General features: G+C 38.4%; 1 protein-coding gene across 4 annotated transcripts in view; it reads left to right on the top strand.

Moving 5' to 3' along the window:
• Nalcn (sodium leak channel, non-selective) overlaps positions 1-20,306 on the top strand; it is a 255,068-nt gene that overhangs the window by 13,805 nt on the left and 220,957 nt on the right. For 2 of the 4 annotated variants that reach the window (XM_041666477.1, XM_041666471.1), the window contains exons 1-6: positions 6,521-6,538; positions 8,141-8,287; positions 11,523-11,705; positions 16,603-16,686; positions 18,100-18,239; positions 18,335-18,463. In XM_041666477.1, the coding sequence (XP_041522411.1) occupies positions 8,180-8,287; positions 11,523-11,705; positions 16,603-16,686; positions 18,100-18,239; positions 18,335-18,463 (644 nt within the window). In that variant the 5' untranslated portion in view covers positions 6,521-6,538; positions 8,141-8,179. Of the gene's footprint in view, positions 1-6,520; positions 6,539-8,140; positions 8,288-11,522; positions 11,706-16,602; positions 16,687-18,099; positions 18,240-18,334; positions 18,464-20,306 lie in introns of those variants that run through there. The other 2 variants (XM_041666485.1, XM_041666494.1) reach the window with 1 other exon arrangement.

Raw genomic sequence — 20,306 nt, 5'->3', positions numbered from 1 at the left:
GTCTACAAGAGCTAGTTCCAGGACAGGAACCAAGAAGCTATGGAGAAACGCTGTCTCAAAAAATCCAAAAAAAAAAAAAAAAAAGAATAATCCATGAAAATGGGCAATCTTTCTATTTATTGCTGTTGTCTTCAATTTTTTTTTTTTTACCAATGTTTAGTGTTTCACTGTAGAGGTTGTAAATTTTCTTGACTAAATTATCCCGCATTTTATTGTAGCTATTGGAAAAGAAATTATTTTGACTGATTGCTGTATACATACAGCAAAGCTACTTAATTTCTTGTTGATTTATTTTGCATCCTGTAACTTTAGAATTCATTTAATAAATGACCTCTAATGAGCTTTTTGTGTCATCATTAGAGTTTTCTGTATAGGGCATCATATCAACTGCAAACAGGGACCATGTCTATTCCTCCCTTCTTTCTTTCTTTGTCCAGCACTCCCAATACTTTGCTTAATGTCGGTTTGGTGAGTGGGCATGCTTGTCTCCTTCCAGAGAAAGTGTTAAGCTTTTACTCACTCAGCATGATGTTAGGTGTGGGTTTGTCACATGGGAACTTCTTTATGTAAAGTACATTTCTTCCATACCTAATTTTAGAGCTTTCACCATGAAAGGGAGTTAATTACTGTTAACTATTTTACATCTACTATAATGATCTGATCATGGGTTTTTTATTTTCTTAGATAAAGGAGAAGACATAATAAAATGCCTATCCAGGGGCTTGAACTGTATGTCGCTCAATGGGAGAGCCCTTGCCAAACCCGTGAGAGACAGGATGTGGGTGTGATCCCTGGCACCACAAACAAACAAACAAAATAAATAAATAAACAAATAGAAGGAATCTCAGATTTGAGATACTATGACTTAAAGGGAAATTAGTGACAGTAATTAAATGAATGAAGACTTTGCAGATACGCAGAATAAAGAAATAAGAAAAGACAATACTGTGGCTGGAGAGATAGCTCAGCAGTTAGGAGCACTGGCTTCTCTTCCAGAGGACCCAGGTTTAAATGGGTTATAAACATCTGTATCTCTAGTCCCAGAAAATCTAACACTGTCTCCTGTCTTCTAGGGGCTCCTGGTATGCAAGTGCAATATACAATACGTGCAGGTAAAACATACATACAAATTAAATTAAAATAAGCAAATATCTAAAAAATATGGCATCATTGAGGTGTAACATGAATCTGTGTGGTCCTTCTAGCTACATGCTGTTAGGAACTGCAGCATTTAGGGTGGTAGGATTTGGAGCATAAGCAGCAAGAGTGAAACAGAGAGATATTCCACCATTTTCAGCCCTATCAAGTTGAACTAAGTTGTTGCCCTGTATCTGAAAAACAGCATACGCACATGACATAATGGTAGTGGGACACTAGCTGCGGGCAATAGACACTGAAAGCATTAAGTGTGGCAATACGGACAGGCAGAGGAAGATAGTCTTTTAAACCATGATTCAGAAGACAGATCTCAAGTTCCATGTCCAACAGCTCCCAGAAGGAAAAATGAACCACAATGTTGCAAACACCTCAATGTTAAAAACAAAACTGAATGATTTCATTTTAATTTTGGCAAGAGGGTAGAAATCAAATAAGAAAAGTATATGCCTATTACTTCCACGGATTACCTGGGCTTTGACTATTTAATGAAAACAAGGAAGCAGAATATGTTTTGTTTCTGAGTTTCTATTAGCTATTTCTGAATAAAAGATTTATCAAGCAGTATTTTGTAACTATGCAGCCTCTCCTAATATTGAACTATCTAAATATCAACTTCTAATAAGTATGAAAAAGCTTTTGAAAGCCATATTTTTCAAACCTAGTGCACTGCCTTGTCAAGGACACTTCTGAAAACAAAAAGGATATATTGGCTTATTGGTGCATAATACTGATAAGGAAAAATACACAGAAGCATTTTCATCAAAATAGAAAGCTCACCTAGGATACTTAAATATCCACACTGGTCTTTCTTTATCAGGGGAATAATAGTCTTCTGTGCTTTGTGATGTTGACTGAATATGAACAAAGGTGTCAAGACATACCTAATGCAAAGGAAAATTGCTATGACCAACTTCCCTAAATTAATCTGAGATTCACTGTACATTTATGACATGAATCTATTTTATTGCTTGAATATTTTCCTTTTATTGAAAATAGATTTTTTTCACATAACATACCATGAACATGGTTTCCCCTCCCTCTACTCCTTCCAGTTCCTCTCCACCTTCGCCCACCTCACCCCCCAAATTCATATCCATCCTTTTCTGTCTCTCATTAGAAAACAAACAGGCATCTAAGGTATAATAATAACACAAATTTCTTTAAAAGGAAAAGCCCTGACACAGCATTATGAGACAAGGAACCTCCAAATATACCATTGAGTTTGTTCTCTGTTGGCCATCTACTACTGGGCATGCAGCCTACCTTTAATAGTAATTTCTTTCCCAAGGAGACTCCCTGGGAAGGAATAAACTTTTATTTACAAATGGTTATCAATTGGAGATTTCTACTGAGTTAGTGAGGCATATGTCTACTTCTCCTTTCAGCTCTAGAACTACATCTGGTACAGTCCTGTGTTGGCTCTGTGTATGCTGTCGTAGTCTCTATGAGTTTATATATGCACAGACCATGATAACTTATTACTTCAATATTTTATATACTGCTCAATATTATTAAAGGAGTTAAACTTCCAGTCATTCTGGACCTGATCGATAAGTTTTAATGTATGTGTGGATTCTTCGGAGTTTAGACAGATCATTTAATGGGCACTGTCAGACTTGGTAACATGTCGGCAGCAGTGGAAGGGAACATCAGTGAGAGTGACAGACATCTGGTGTCGTTCAATTATAGTCTAACTGTTTTGATGTATCAAATATAGCCAACTGGATACTTAAAAAATAAATTATGTATATTTCTGCAGATAAATCAGTCAAAAGTCACTTTTTCTTCAGGTAGCATATTGGTAATAAAAGGTAAATGGAATTCACATGTCCATCAATCTCTCCTGTCTCTGTGGAAAAGTGATAAGGGCTGGGTTTCTAAAATTCTTTGTCTACTCTTTGAATACCATTGTGGATGGATCGACTCTTTTCTTTTTAAAGGATTTCGAAAATATTTTGTAACATTCTCCAGATAAGTAGAAGCCTGTCATTTAAGAAATGTCTCAAATTAGGGCTACCAGATGTGTCCCCCAACCCCACAGTAAATATGAGAACAAATATCATTTGAATATTGTGCATACATTTACATTGACTGTCAAGAGTGTTATTTATAAACAGGTTGGGGGTGGTACCACAAGGGGCAGTGGCAGTGGTGGGTCACTCAAGGCCTCTGCAGTCTCTCTTGGCAGGTGGGAAACCATGGCAGATGAGAGACAAGACAGATATGCCACGTAAAGAGAGTTTGGGTATAGAGTTTATTTAGTGGGTTATGAAGGGGAAGGGAAGGGGAATAGGGGTAGGGGAGAATCAGAGGAAAGGGGTAGAGAGAGGCAGTAGTTACCTCTTCAGAAGAAGAACAGAAAGAGAGAGCAGGCTGGAGATGAGGCAGGAGATCTGCTTGCCTTTGGCAGACGAGGGGGTTGGGAATGGGTGGGACTTAAAGGGACAGGGTACCCAGGTGACAGACCAGGCCAGCAGATTACAACAGCTCCATCTTTTTCTTATAATAAAAAGGTGGGAAGTTAGGCATAGCAGGTTGAGGGAATTGGGATGGCAGATTATTTGTGGGCATTTATCCTCACATCTTCATAACTTGCAGGTACACATTTTAATAACTTGTATTTGTATATTTTAAAATATCATTTATTTAGAACACATAAAGAAGGTATACTGAAATTTGTTTATAAAGATATTGTCCTTTTAAGTTGACAAAACCTCTCAGCTGTCAAACTACATCAGAGATCTTTGAGAAGGATACATTTTCCTTAAGGAGTTATTGATTAAAAAACGACAGAGAACTTACTCAGTTGACTACCTAGAGCCACTTCTCAGGTCCTCCATGTTCACTGAGGGCAAGGGCATCAGGACTGTGTTTGCCTTCTGTTGTTAGAAGCAGGGCCTGCCAGACTCCAGAAGATCCTGTGTGTTAATAAATCTGTAGGAAGACAAGCCTACCTTGAGCTGAACAGCTAGGCTGTAGATTTCAGTGATTCTGTCTATTGTCTGGAGATCTTCAGTTTCGATGAAAGGCAGTTTTTCCCAGTGGTTAGTGCTTTCACTTGATGAAGCAAACTGCAGGAAGATGTTGCTTTGCACCACCTGTCTTCTGTCTTCTTTGGAGGAAATGGAGTGCTGTTGCTAGGAGCCAACCTGTCTCTTTTTGTTATGAAAAGTCTTTTAATAATTAAACATTTAAATGCCATATTCCCCAGATCTCTGAGCAGTTGAGGGCTGTTTGTCAGGTATAGATAAGGGGCCCTGAATGTAGTAATAAGGGCGGCGGGGCTGCGTCCCCAGCACCCTGGCTGCCTGGCTAGCTTATGCCCGAAATAACAACACACAAACTGTATTCATTTAATCACTGCTTGGCCCATTTCTATCTAGCCTCTTCTAGGCTAATTCTCACATATTAATTTAGCCCATTTCTAATCATCTGTGTAGTGCCCCTAGGTGCGCTTACCGGGAAGATTCTAGCCTATGTCTAGCCTATGTCCATCCTGGGTCGGAGCTTCATCGCGTGCGTCTGCCTGGGAGCTGGGAGCATGGCGTCTCTCTGAGGTGTCTGCTCCCAAGTGGAGAGCTGTGGAGTCTGAGCTCACTTCCTCTTCCTCCCAGCGTTCTGTTCTGTTTACTCCTCCCAGCTATCTTCTAACCAATGAGGGCCAAGCAGTTTCTTTTTATTTAACCAATGACCTTCCTCCATCACCTGAGGCTGAGAAAGGGCAGTCACGGGAGAGGCACTAGGTCCAAAGGGAGCAGCCTTACCAGTTGTCCCAACAGACTGACAGAAAGTTGGGAAGTGGGCTGGTAGAAAATTCAGGTTTAGGATTTTTGCCCGCAGCACAGCAGTGGTAGAAACAGGGGTCCGTGGATGGAAGAGAGACAGATTCTGCAGCTGTGGTGGGAGGCAACATGATGTGATGGGGGGTTGGGAGATGTCAGGACAGAGTGCCTGTTAACACTGCCAAGCCAGGAACTGGAGCTAAACCCATGAGGTGGAGCAGGGCCCAGCAATGATGGGACAGTAGGCTGTATTTCCGACTAACAATCACTGACAGAATATAAGCTGATAATAGACAACTATGTAGCTTGATATCTGAGATCGGGTAGGCACAGTCTCCATGAGTAAGGCGAGAAGATCCAGAGAGAGAACTCCAGTGTCCTACAAGTTCAGCATGGACCGCAGCTCAAGCTAAACTTTGGGTCGTCACTCAAAGTCCATGGGCTGTGAGAATGGGTGGGCACAAACCAAACCCCTACATCATCATGTGGAGTCAGAGGCCTGAGTGAGGTGCTTTAAGCCCAATGGGCAAGTGGCTGACCAGCACTGGGCTATTTTTACATAGAGGAACCACTGCTGAGCAATTGCATACTCATGGAAGCATGGCCAGATATGCAGGAGGGACCTACTATTTGATGTTGGGTGTAGAATTCCAGAGAGTTTAAGTTGGAAGAGATCATATAGAAGAAGAGTTAGAATATTACAGTATCCCTAGTAGTCTTCAGCTGCAAGGGATAGCCTGCCGGGTTCACAGCACCGATCTTATTATTTATAAACAGGTGGTGGGGGACCAGTATTACGAGGGGCAGTGGTCCCAGGAGGGGCAGCAGCAGGTCACCCAAGGCTTCAACAAGTCCCCTTGGTGGGTGGGAGACTACAGTCAGTGAGAGACAGTCAGATATGCCATGCAGAGAGAGTTTGGGTGTAGGGTTTATTTAGTGGGTTCTGGAGGGGAAAGGGAAGAGGGAAGAGGGGAAGGGGAAATGAAGGGGGGATGTGGGGAGAGAGGCAGTAGTTACCTCTTCAGAAGAGGGAAGAAAGAGAGAGAGCAGGCCTGAGAGGGGGTGGGAGATCTGCTTGCCTTGTCGGAAGAGGGGATTGGGAGTGGGCTAGGCTTTTCTCTTAAAGGGACAGGGTACCCAGGTTGTCAAGAGACCAGGCAAACAGATTATAACAAATAGTCCCTAACTCCAATTATGTAAAATAAAATTAATTAGTGAAACCTACAACAAAGCCCATAATTAAATTCTGTGTTCAAAGTAACAACAGTTTGGAAATACATTGCACAGTTTAAAGATAAAGTAGTTTGATTTTCTCTGGGAATAGGAAGGTTAGGGAAAGTCCGCTACTCAGATGGATTGAAGCTCATATGGCAAAAAGCACACAGAAGTGGACTCTGAAATACAGAGAATCATACTCAAAGTTTCTGAACTGTATTTTATTTTATTTCCCAGTGAAAATTGCAAGTGCATATAGTTACACTCCTTACAAACACATTTTTGTTCCTCTTCTGTCTAAGGGAAGCTAAATGTTACTCACTGTCCTTGATGAGTTTTCTTCGAGCACCAAGGGCAGCTTGGATCACCAAGGAGGAGAGGGGGTGAGTGGGTTTTCCTGGTATTGAAATGGCTACATTTTCCTGACTCGCAAGTCCCATTACTGTCTCCTTGCCTGAAGAGTGCTGTCCTTTGTCATCTGCCTCAGTTGTTTTCCTAAGAATGCTAAGCACACCCAGGGCCAGCTCTCAACACTGTGGCTTTGTAATCATGAACTTGTTTCCAATCTCGTTTGCTTAGACAGCGTTAGTCAAGTTGTCCCCTATCTCAAGCCTGGAGTTTCTTTTGCATACTCAAAACCATAAGGCATTTCTTTGGTAAACTCTATGACTCCAGTACTTGAGAGACAGAGGCAACAGGATCATTGATTCTTTGAGGACAACCTTGTTTACATAGTAAGTTCTAAATAAGCAGGGCTGTGTACTAAGACTTAATCTTTAACAAAAACTTAAAAAGCAGCAACTAAGAAACAAACAGAAAGGTTTTTTTTTTTTTTCCTGGCAAGTCAATTTCAAGGGTAAATAAAATGTCACTACTAACTGCACTAAGTGATCCTTGTCCAAAACTCATCACATATATTTTTCTTTTTAAGACTCAATCCCATCTGACCTTTCTTCCTTGTTTAAGTCTAGAATGTGTTCACATCTTACTGTGTGTCTACCACATTTGTAAAATGTTGAACCCAATGTGCTGGTTATACTGTATACAATTTTACAAAGAAGTGAAAACACAGAAGCATGTGGCCACAATTTCAAATCAGCCAGATCTACATGAGTTCAAGGCACGCCAGATCTACAGAGTGAGACCCTGTCTGAAAAACCACAGATAAACAAGGCTTGGTATAGTGTTAATCAAACGGGGCATGTACTTTGGACTGAAGGGTGGTCAGGGAACTGTGTGCTGACAATGCTTGAGTCATGCTGCACTTGCTTGTCATTTGATGTGTAGTAGGCCCTTCTTCAATGGCTGCTAACTTTAGAAAGTAGCAGTGATGTCCATAGGGAGGTGACATATATAATAGGTTGTAGGTAACATGCAATTGTGGAAACAGGTGGCAATCTAGCATCTCATCTTCTAGTGCAGTTGTTAAAGAATTGACTTTAGAATAGCATGGTTGACTTTAGACTTTAGATGGCCACTGACTAAAAAATGAAAACAGCTTCCAACTGTGGAATTTCCTCCCTATTGTCTGTGGCCTTCATCCTTTCTGAGAAGGACAAAATGGAGAAACCATATTGGGATTATGGTTGGAACAGGACAAGCATGTAAATGGCATTAAAATGACAGAAGAAATCTCTGTTGTCATGGCCATGATAGCAGCTCCATAAAGCAAAGAAATTTCTAGTAATTTGTGTTTTCTATGAGACAAGTAATTTTGTTCCAACTATTTTACATTAGTTGTCTCTCAACAGTTCTTGAAATTCTTAAGATAATTTTTGGACTAGAAAGAGAAAATTGGATTTTATCAATATCAATTTTATCTCATTCTTTTTCTGTGTCTATATATGTGCATTTATTATATACAACACTGTAGAGCACATGTATGATTTATCAGAACATAACTCATGCATGAAAGACTCAATGCTTTTGATGGGAAAGGAGGTAGCTTAAGTGGCCAATAAAGCTTTCCCTTTTCCTTTCCCCAGACTTTGGTCTTGTACTTGCCTCCCAAAAATAACGTCAGCATGCTCAAAAGGAAGCAAAGCTCCAGGGTGGAAGCCCAGCCTGTTACTGACTTTGGTCCTGATGAATCTCTGTCAGACAACGCTGACATACTCTGGATTAATAAGCCAGTAAGTTATTTCATTAATAAATTCAAAACTTATGTACCTTTAGCTTTGAACTATGGTTGAGCTTCAGTGGAAAGTGAATGTGTCTTGGAGTCTGGTGGTTGAGTTGGGAATGATTCAAACTGAAAGCATGAAGTGTTGCTATGTGTTTCTCACATAGGAAGATACAGTTAAAGACATCTGTAATCCGCCTTCTGGTCTCCTTCCTGCTCTGCATACACTGTCCTCAAATTACACAGTGTAGAGATAATTCCACCCCCAGTCTGACCCAAGATGAGCTACTATTCTTACCCACATGCTTTCTGTATCATGTCCAATAGTAATTTACTTAGGTGCAGAAAGTTGCAAAATACGGTCCATTTCTGAATAGTCTTTACTTTGATTCAAACATGTGCCTAGTATCTCACAAGTTCATGCATGTTGAACATGAGGGAAAGACCTATCATGCCATACATCACTGCGTGTTAGAGGGTATAACGGTTGGGACTGAACCAGGAAGCTCACTCTTAAGTCTGGGGAATTCAGCTCCATACAGTAGAGTAGGAGTGATTTCCTTCTTAAACTTGTAGTTATAAGTGCTGAAGGGGAACAAATTGACAATGAAACAAACTGACATGGGGGTCTCACAGTGCTTGCTCTGCTCCTATGCAGGACAAAAATAGTCAGGCTGATTTTTTCCTGAGCTTCACTAGCCTGCCCCTGGAAGACTTCCACAGCCCGTTCACCAGTCTTCGTTGCACTCTCTGGTGACATCATTCTTCTGCTTTATGATTATTGAAACATCCCTGGAACTCCCACTGTAAATTAAAATGTGTTGACATTTCATCAACGGTTCTGTGTGAGCAAGCTCTCTCCTGGCTAGTGACCACCCCTTTCCCGTGTCTTTATATCACCCACTGGAACCCTCTGCTATCCTATACTGTCGAGTTATCAGTACTGATAACTTTTACTCATACGCTCTGGCCTTCGGGGTCCCATCTCATTTCTTTTGATAAGGTAAAATCTCCTTATTCATTAGGGCCATCGAGATTTTACATCCTCCTCACTTGCCACTTCCTCAAACGGAGAGAATGAACTTCTCTTCACTTATCCAATTTTAGATTTCTCTATAAATATAAGTGAACATGTATACACACATACAGATATTTGTTCCTCTGTTCTGTACCCACTTTTGACCAGAGTGAAAATATTTGAACAAAACTTGCATCTGTAATGACCATGTATGTATTTTTCCTTTTTGTTCTTTCAGAAAGAGATCAGTACAACACGATTTTACATAACTTTAAGTATTATGAATCATTCTAAAATGATTTAAAATATACCAGAGAATATATGTAAGCTGTACATAAACTTTACCCATTGGTAGAAAATTCCCAGTTCCCCTCATAGTTGAACATTTGCTGTCAGAATAGATATTGAGAGGCAACTGCATATGTCATGTATAATATCTTGCTTACTCTACTACAAATTGGTTATGTATTGATTATGCTATTTGTATGTCCCCAAAGACCAGAATTTCTAGAGGCATAGTTGGTCTTCTATTCATATTTGGAGAAGTAAACTGACTAGAAAATAAACCACTCACTAACATTCTTTTCATGTCTAGTTCATCAAAAAACTGTCTAAAACTTTGAAAGATGGAATTATGGTTATAACCTCAGAGTCACTAACTGAAATTACTAATGACTAATTATAACTCTTCAAGCTCAAAGCCAATTTGTTGTAAAATAGCCCACGCTTCAAATCACTTGGTAATTAGGTTATTTATTGGAGTATTTTCTATATAGGGTTGAATTTACATTCTGACATTTATTGAAGGGTTTTTCAAACTTTGTGTTTGAAAACTTCAGTACATCAACCCTTAAAATACATTGAAATATATGTGTCTTTTGTAATACAGAATTGCTGGCATTGTGTTTTTATGTAAATATTGTTGGGCAAATACTAAACTCTACTCATCATTGTACAAGTATCTGAGTCTTCTCAAAGTTCTGTTAGACATTATTCATTTTCAGCTTAAGGCTTGCTGGTTTTTGGAGCTGCATGATAAAATTAGCAAATTAACATAATCACACACTCACATACACACAGATATACACATATGTATATCTAAGATGTTAGTCAATAAATAACTTTTAAGTTATGTTTAAAAATTGTGCACCGAGTAATTCAGTAAAAATACTAATTCCATGAGGTTAACATGTAGATACAATTAACCCTGTTCATCCAAGGCATTAATTTTTTAATGAAAGTGTGTATGTGAGTACATTAAATATAAACAAATTTGTTTTTATATCTTTATATTTTAGGCTTATTTTTAGGGTTAATTAAAATCTTTAGACAGTATATCAATGTGTGTCTGGAATTACATAGAAATTTAATTTTAAAAGAGATTGTAGGCTAAATATGTTCAAAATGTTTTCTTACAAAAAGAGATATCCTCACTCATTATCTTTTTTATACTAAGATAATTTTATAAATTATTTTTAAGTGTTTTAAAATGTGGGGGGGGGTGGGTGCATGTGTGTGTGTGTGCGGGTGTGTGTGGAGAGTAGAGGTCAGAAGACAGCTTTTTGAAGTTTATTATAACCTTTAACAATAGGTGCCAGGGATTGAAATCAAATCGCCAGGCTTGTAAGGCAAAAGGGATCTTATGGGCCCAGAAGTGTCTTTTATATAGGGAGATATTATGTGATATATATTTTTAAAAACCTGTGTATAGGAGTGTTCTATATCAATCCATTTTAAAAATCATTTATGGTCTACTATAGAAGACCAGTGTTTAAGATGCTAGAGAAGTTACAGTAAGTAGAACATGGCTGCTAATCCTGGGTGCTTCATGGTGCCAAAAGAAAGAAAAGTCACACCCAGGTTCATTGAGAGTAAGTTGCTATATTACATAGAGAACAGAGAACAAGAATTTCCCACAGAGTGGTCTGATGACCTTCAGATTAACCTTGGGTTTAGCGTCTATTAATGTATAACCACAGGATGTTCATTAATCTTTTCAGAACCGTGGTATGCTCATGTGGAAAATAAGCTGTTTAGAGAAATAGGCACTATAACATGTGTGAAATACTGAGTGTGCTATGTGAACTCAGTAGATGTTCCCTTCTTCCTCCCCTCTGCACTAGTGGTCTATTTTAACCTAAGTGTGTGTTTTCCAAGTAGTATGCTTTCTAAGACAAGCCACTGGTCCCAGTTTAGTGTTGTAAAGCAGCGTTGGCCTTTGTTGCAGTGGGTGCACTCTTTGCTCCGCATCTGTGCCATCATCAGTGTCATCTCCGTGTGCATGAACACACCCATGACCTTCGAGCACTATCCTCCTCTTCAGTACGTGACCTTCACCTTGGACACTCTACTGATGTTTCTCTATACTGCAGAGATGATTGCAAAAATGCACATCCGGGGTATTGTCAAGGTGAGTATTTTCTTGTCATTTAAGTTAACAAATTAAGAACATTGAATATTTTAATCAACTCAATAATATTTTATACGAATATCCAAATATAATACATCTTTATATTATTGAGATTGAAATTTTTAAAGAGCATAACTCTAAAAACTGGTAGAAACATGCCACATAAATTTAATTGCATTTTATAAGGTACAAAGCCTGAGGATATCTTTAAAGAAGCGAGTTTCTTTAAGTATGTGCTCCATGAGTGTAGGGTTGGGTGTATTGTGCCACACAGAGATAAAGCCATGGACCATCATGGCTATGGACCCTCAAGGGGGCATTTTAATATTTTTTGATGTACTGAACACAAGATAAATGTCACTTGATAAAATCAGAGCATGATCACATTTAGCTGGATTTCATAAACCTAGGTGGTTTGAAGATATAAAAGGATAAAAAGAGGAAATGAGAGATAAGGGATTCTGGGAGCTGGAAAAAAAAGAATATGTGTATCTATCTGATTGATACCCTTGGGAAATAAAAATAAATTAAACTTTAATAAAAGTAAAAAAAGAAAAGAGGGACAAATTTTGACACAAGATCCTGGTTCTGTAGCAGTAGCCTGTTCAGAGATATGGAAAGATGTTGCCCCAGGAGTAGCCTACATTGTTCCATCTAGACAGAATGGTACAGTGTGGACTTGAAGGCTTGACAAATGACATATTGACTCAGTTTGTCTCTTATGTCTTGGGGGAAGTTCTGAGGCATGTAAGACCCCATTCAAGGAGTGGGAAGCCTTAATAAAATGATTCTTGACATAGAATTAGCTGTCATTTTCTTTGCTTCTCTTTATTTATTATGCATTGTGGCTCTATTCTTAATAGAGAATCATGACAGCCAATAAACCGTGGTGTGCCTTTCTAATGTGTTGTTATGAATCACAACCTGCATAAAGATCAACAATTGAAATCTATATTTCATTTTAAAGAAAGTCTAAGCTATTTAACTCATGTCAGAAATAACTCCCTATGCATTACTGATAATGTTTTCATTTGCTTTCCCAAAACACCATCATTGTATAAGGTGAAATTAACAGTAATTCCTCAGGTAGGTTAACTATCAGTTGATGTTCATACTCACCTGATTGCTATAAATACCTTTAAGTTGGTTTCTTGGATTCAGGACTCACACAGGTTCATATATTGTATTTGGTTTAACTACTTACCAAACTCAAAAATATTTTTCTGATTTCAATCTATAAGAAAATGACAAATTAAAAATGAAAACTAGATAAGTATATTTCTACTTTTAATTAGGAATAATTAGAGTAGATATACATGTAGTGTCAACTTTAATTATTCTGCATTGCTAATATTATCTTGAAGTAGTCAGAACATCACAGCTCATTAAAACTTGTGATTAAATGCTAACTGAAGTTTCTGTTAAATCTGTGATCTGATTGTCCTGATCCAAAGTTTAAGTATTTTTCATTTTCCTGATCCTTTGCGTTCATTATTCTTTAAAAAATGGTGGGTGTCCCAAGCAGGGCCTGTTCCCTGAGGACCAGCAGCAGGTCCCACCACCAGAGGTCCCGGAGGGTCCTAGTGGGTAGGAGACCACTGCAGGTGACATATAGGTATACCATGCAGAGAGAGTTTGGGGTATAGAGTTTATTTAGTGGGTTATAGAGGGAAAAGGAAAGGGAGAGGAAGGAGGGGGAGACAGGCAGTAGCTATGTCTTCGAGAGAGAGAGAGAGAGAGAGAGAGAGAGAGAGAGAGAGAGAGCGCTTAAGGGGACAGGGTAACCAGTTGACAGGACAGATCATAACACTTGGTCATTAGAGTGTAGAGCTAAGTGAGTGATGCCAGCTGCTGATTTTGTGACCTTAAATCAAAACCATAGCTTCATCATTTGGTACCACACACTTCTTCAGTATGCATATCATAGCAAGTTGGATTTTGACATTCCATTCTTGATTGTAAAATGAAAGTTTTAATATTCACTGTGAGTAAAATGTTACCTGCCACAGTAAATTTGTTCCCTAATTTAAATTTTATTGTTTTGTAGTTTTATGTTTGTGCATTGTCTTGTTTTTATAGTTGCATGACAAAGACTTTTTAGGGATAAAACATCAAAATAAAAATGTATCTGTCCACAGAGATGTCTTGAAAAATCCCATATTTCTCAAGTAAATTGCTTTGCTGTCTTCAATTAAATATGTGAATGTTTTAAAAACAGTAATTAAATAGCTGTCTGCTAACAACTTTCTATTTAATCCGCTTGCCAGCAGTATGCCATTGCTTCTCAGTTCTCCTGTCTCTTCACTCACAACAACTTGCAAAAGGATGCTGGCTTTGTTCATTTTTAGGGCTGAAGTTTGTGTTTATCTACACATGTAAAGTGATGTCATCAATACCTGTTTCATTTTTTATTTTTATCATTTATTTTATTTTTTTGAGATTATACTGTTGTGGTGTGAATGTTGGGTTCACCCAGGTTCTTGGAAATAAAACTCAGAGGTACCTTAAGAATGAATTTAGTCTTTCTTGGCTGCAGGGTGGATCCATCCCTAAGGGCTGAACACTTTCCCTTTGTCCAGAGCTTCATTTATTGTTCTCCAATTTACACCTTAGCCAATTGATTTCCATATTTTCAAAATAACCTGATTAACTTCCAAAGGAACAGTGCCAAGTGCAAATTCTCAATAAAGGGGATACTGTACTGTGTTTTTTCTGGGGTTTCCCCAACCAAGTTTGACATAGGCTTTGTATCCTTTGGAAACTCTCAGACAAGATTCACATAGGGCGACAAGAGAAAAGAAGGGTGTCTGCTGAACCAAAGATGGATTAGGGCTAGGTGCTCTAGGTGCTAGCATTCTCGAGCCAGACTGCTGTAGCCCAGCAGGAGCACTCCCCGTTGTACTATAAATACATTTCCCCTTCCCTTTCCTACCTCCAAACCCTCCCATATACCCCCTCCTTGCTCTCTTTTAAATGGCCAGCCCTAACAACAGATACATATAAGTAACATTGCATAGACTGAGCAGGATGTGTTTATGTATTTAGAAATACACACATACACACACACACACACACACAGAGAGAGAGAGAGAGAGAGAGAGAGAGAGAGAGAGAGAGAGAGAGAGAACAGAGAGAACAGAGAACAGCTGGTACTTAGGAGAGGCCTGAGGAGTTGGAAGTAACAAATAGCAGCTGGGAAGGATTCATGGAGTCTAGTGGCCTCTGGCAGGACCCAGGATATCCCAAGAATTCCTACTATGGTTAGTGAAGAGGAGTGAGGGGTTTTCATCCATGTATAACAGGATCTAATTTGTGCCTGAGAAGGTTTTTAATTGCCTCTCCCCAGAAGTACTCCTACTGAATAAATCTCTAAAGGAATACCCAATTAATTGAAGTTATGTATATTTGAGGTGCTAAAGACCATCCTTTAATCCCAGCACTTGGGAGGCAGAGGCAAGCAAATCTCTGTGAATTTGAGGACAAAGTGGTCTACAGAGTGAGTTCCAGGACAGCCAGGGCTATGGAGAAAAAAAGCTTGTTTCAAAAAGCAAAAATAAATAAATAAATATACATCTACTAAACACTGTTGGAGTAAATAATTAACAGTGCTAAGACATACTAACACAAGGGCCCTAGGATGCTAGGATTATAAGCCACATGTTTATGAAGCTGCCAGTACTTATCATTTGTGATTGCAACATTTTATCTCTCTAAATGCAGTTGGTGTCTCTCTTCGTTAATTATTTACAAGGCACTTTAAGATAGTTTCTTACACTGGATAATTGATTGGCAGCCTTCAGTTGTTTACTTTTTACAAACTGACAGACAGGTCTTAAATAACTCATAACCTCCTTGACAAGCATGACAATTTCTGCCCAAAGCCCAGATTTCTCTGCCCTCCATTTTTTTGACACTTTGTTATTCCAGAGAGAAATTCTCATTTCAAATCCCATTTTATTGAAATATACATTCTAATCTCAGGATAGAAGCTCTATTAATAATGAAAGCAATACATCTTCATTTTCTTTGACCACATCCTCCCAATTAATGTCACCGTATCTTTTCTTTGCAAAGACAGGAAATTTTCTCCTTCAATGCTATCTTTCCTACTAACAGCAATTCTCATCCATGTATAACAGGATCAAGCAGTTATAAAGGCTTCATGTTGCCTATTGTATGTTCTGGGCCTTAGCTGCCTAGGACCTGATGTGATTAGTTGCCGTCTGTTACTACATGTTGCGTGTGTGAGGCTAATAGTGTTATCATCCAGGCAAACATCCAGGCAAATGCAAATCTGACCCTGCCCCTTGGGGACCTGGCAGAGGCAGAGTGGTCACCTCTGCATGCACTTAGTCAGTACCCTGGCTGGTCCTATGGCTGCTACATCACTAAGGTAGTCGGTATGCAGGTGTAAAGGTCCTTTTAAGAGACAAGCCCCGCCTACTCCCACTCTCATCTTCTGTCTCTCTTTTTCTCTGTTCTCTCTCTCTCTCTCTCTCTCTCTCTCTCTCTCTCTCTCTCCCCCCCCCTCTCTCTCTTACCTCCCTTCCCCAATAAACTTCCTTCCCATGTAAGCTCTGTCTGATGGCATGTTTGTCCCCCCCCACAACGGGTTCCTCAGTCCCACCTAACACCGCCACCACATATCATTACAGATAGAACAAATACTTTCCTTTTAGAGTCCTGAACTCAGAGTTCTGCAAATTCCCATTTTATCAATTATTTGCTTTAAAAAATTGCCATTTTATAGTGCTAAAAAATACTCTGTGTGAAGTTGTTTCATTGTTATATGAAAATTATGAATAGTTTGTACTGAATTAACCTTTGACTATTCCCATCACAGAATTAAAAATTATTAATTCATTTACCTGACAATCTATGTGGAATTTATTTTCAGGGTGATAGCTCCTATGTGAAGGATCGCTGGTGTGTTTTTGATGGATTCATGGTCTTTTGCCTCTGGGTTTCCCTTGTGCTACAGGTAACTAAATATATTTAAATCACAAAGAGATGTTTTGAAAAGTGGGCATTATTTTCCACTCAAAATTTACTTAGATACATTGAAGAATACATTTCAAATGTGGTTATGTAATTTCCTATGTGTCTATTTTACATGATCATGGATAAAAAATTAATTGCAACATTTAAATTATTGTTAATTGCAAATGTAAGTTCTTCAAAGAAATTAAAATCAATATTAAAGGTAGTTTTTCCTCATGAAACAACTATTAACATATTGTCAATGAAAAAAATAAAAGATTTGAAGTGAGATACCTAATTTTTAAAATCAAAAGTTAAATTAGGAAATTTTAAGTTCTGGACCAAATCCTCATTAAAAATGTTTTAAACTATTAATATTGAAATAGATATTGCACAACACCTGTGCAACGGCTGTTGATTAGCTGTCGTTCCTCATTTTTAAGAAGTGCACCTCTCCTGTGACCTGATTTCCCCTCTCATACTCACAAGTCCTTTGCATTTAATTAACTATATTTTATGATGCTGAGGACCGGGCTCCTTAAAAACACCTCTTTCCAGGGTAGGAGCGTGGGGGTTTATAACTATTGTAAAGACTATGAAGACATGTGAAAAATAATAAAACAGAAAAACAGAATAGTACTGGGAGGGAGTTTCAGTAAATACTGAAATTGCCCATGATTAATTTCCAATTGCTTAAAATATCCTGATCCCAAGAGTTAGGAGTTTTTTAAAAAAAGAAGAAACTGCATTAACATGATACAACAAAATCAGTTGAAGGTCAAAGTTTACATCCATCGTTAAACATTCTGTTGCTAGAACAAAACAAGTCACACTCACACCCTAGACTAAAACATTCTGTAGGCAAACCACTCCCTAGGTGGAATCCAAAATTTTCTCTATAAGGGAACTGGAATCTTGGTTGGATCCTTAGACTTTTGTTTGAGATAGAAACATATCTACTTTTCTATTCCTAAAATACAAGGTCTGGATATTAGTAGGCTCACATTTTTGGGCCTCCACAATTTGTTAGGGGAACAGAGTTTTGTTATTATTTTGCTTCTATTAAAAAGTAAGGGGCCATTTTCCATACTTTAATAATATTTTAACACTTTCCCTATTCTTTTATTTCCTAGATATTCAAAGACACTATAAGTGAGAATAACTCAAAAGTTGGCATTTTATTTTATGATAAAAAACGATGGCTTGGAGAACCAGAACATGGAGATTTAGGGCACTTACATTGGTTGATGTGTTTGTTTCTCTTAAGGTAGTTATAATGCTGAGATGTGATCTTTGGTCGAATACAGTGAGGGTACAGGCGAAACTCAAAGAACACTCTTGTGTTGCCTATACCTTCCACTGCAATGATCAATGCTAAGGCAAAGTCTAAGTCTATGCGTCTCTTCACCTGTAGGTATTTGAAATAGCTGACATAGTTGATCAGATGTCACCGTGGGGCATGCTGAGAATCCCACGACCGCTCATTATGATCCGGGCTTTCAGGATTTATTTCCGATTTGAACTGCCGAGGACAAGAATTACAAATATTTTAAAGTAAGCACGGCTTGATGCATACATTAAGGGGAACATTTATGGAAAATTTGGAGGGTGTTTTTAATCTATTCGAGCTAACTTTTCTCTTTCCCCAGGCGGTCAGGAGAACAAATTTGGAGTGTTTCGATTTTCCTCCTTTTCTTCCTACTTCTGTATGGGATTTTAGGAGTTCAAATGTTTGGAACATTTACCTACCACTGTGTTGTGAATGACACAAAACCGGGGTAAGTTTCTCTGCCACACTTTAGGTCTAGGGGATTAAGGATGCTTCTGAATTGATTTTGTGTGTGTGTGAAATTGTCAAATGCTTTAAAATCAGTGTTTTTGGTAATTTATGTTCTTTATTCTTTGCCAAGTTAGCATTATTTTTGTCCAAATTTGAGGCAAAAGTTGACAACAAGCCAGATCAAAAAGTATAACCTGCTGGGAAAGAATATTAAACAAAGACAACCTTCCTAAGAATAGCCACATGGGGAGTGTGCTTACAAAACTTTGGAAGATATCCATGGTATTAGATTGTTAGGAAAAATGAAAACTTTATTCTTATAATTAATATCAGTAGTCATCCATTCCTGAAAACAGTTTCCTGGCTGATTTCAGCAACATTTCTACATAAATGAAAGCTGCCTGTTGCATCCATGTGTTATAAGACCGGTGAGAGTGACGTAGCTACTGATGATGGTATAGTAGAGTCTGATCTCGTGCATAGCAGCCATTACCAAGACTACTGATGGTATAGGTAGAGTCTGATCTCGTGCATAGCAACCATTACCAAGACTACTGATGGTATAGGTAGAGTCTGATCTCGTGCATAGCAACCATTACCAAGACTACTGATGGTATAGTAGAGTCTGATCTCGTGCATAGCAACCATTACCAAGACTAGCACTGGTCCAAAGCGGCAGGAGGAGAAAGCAGAGCTGACTGCCAGCCTCTGGATATATAAGACCAGTGGCATGCCTTTGGTGTTGTCTGGGCATCAGACTTGGGGATTCCAAGTTCAGTTCACAGATGTTCAATAGTTGCAGCTACACAACGTAGGGCAGAACGCACTGAGGGGGGAATTTATTTTGTATCCTCTGTTCATATCTTTGAGCAGGGATTGATCTGTTTACAAACAATGGACTCACAAATTGTATTTAAGAAAAATCTCAATTGGGATCATAGAATCTGAATTTTCAGCATTTTGTTAAACTTTAAAGGAGACTCATTTATGTCTGCATAAAAATCCATTTGCAAAACAGTTAAGGTTTTAGAAAATTGCAGTTTTTATAATATTTGTGATATTTTTGTATTTGAAGGGTATTCTTCATAAAAGGTATGTGTTTGTATAAGTGAAAATAAGTTGAACTACAGTTAAGTGAATTTATGTATTTATGTGATTATGCTATATCAATAATGATAAAATTGGTTCAATTTCAATGTTTTGTCTGAGCTTATGTAAACTGCTCAGGTCATGCCTCTGTGACATGTATATAGATTGTCTTCTGAAAGCATATGCAGGGTTTTCAAAAATTAAAACGGACACAGTAATTTACACAAACTTCAGTGTATTTTCACTGGTCAAACATCAAAAACCTCTTAGCAAATATGCTTATGGTTTTACCGTTATTTTTTATTTACATGTGTGTGGGGGGCTATGCCTATGCCATGGCATGCCTATAGGTATTAGAGAACAGCCTGGAGTGTCAGTTCTAGTCAGTCCTGTCCTCCCATAACATGGATTCTAGGGACGGAAGTCGGATGATCTGGTTTGGTACTAGGTGTTTGTACCCTCTGGGCCATCTTGCCAGCCCTATTTTACCTTTATTTAGTATACATGCATGTCACAAGGACTTACAAGTTTGTCCTGGGTTCATAGGCGTGTGTGTGCACACCACACCTTCTGTGCGTGTGAGCGGTGACAAACGGGGCTCTTTTCTACCACTTAATAGAACTTCATAAGAATTTCACATTAGTTTGTTTGTTATTGAGACAGGGTGTAATGATCTATATGAACATGAAATTTATTTTGAAACTAATTACTTTAAAATTGATTTTAAAAATGATAAAAACTAAATCCTAATT

This window comes from Microtus oregoni, unplaced genomic scaffold (genome assembly GCF_018167655.1).
Source record: "Microtus oregoni isolate MIOR12 unplaced genomic scaffold, Mior012 000001F_ref0000356, whole genome shotgun sequence".
In the NCBI taxonomy this organism is placed as follows: Eukaryota; Metazoa; Chordata; class Mammalia; order Rodentia; family Cricetidae; genus Microtus; species Microtus oregoni.
This window is presented reverse-complemented; position numbering and strand designations above follow the sequence as displayed.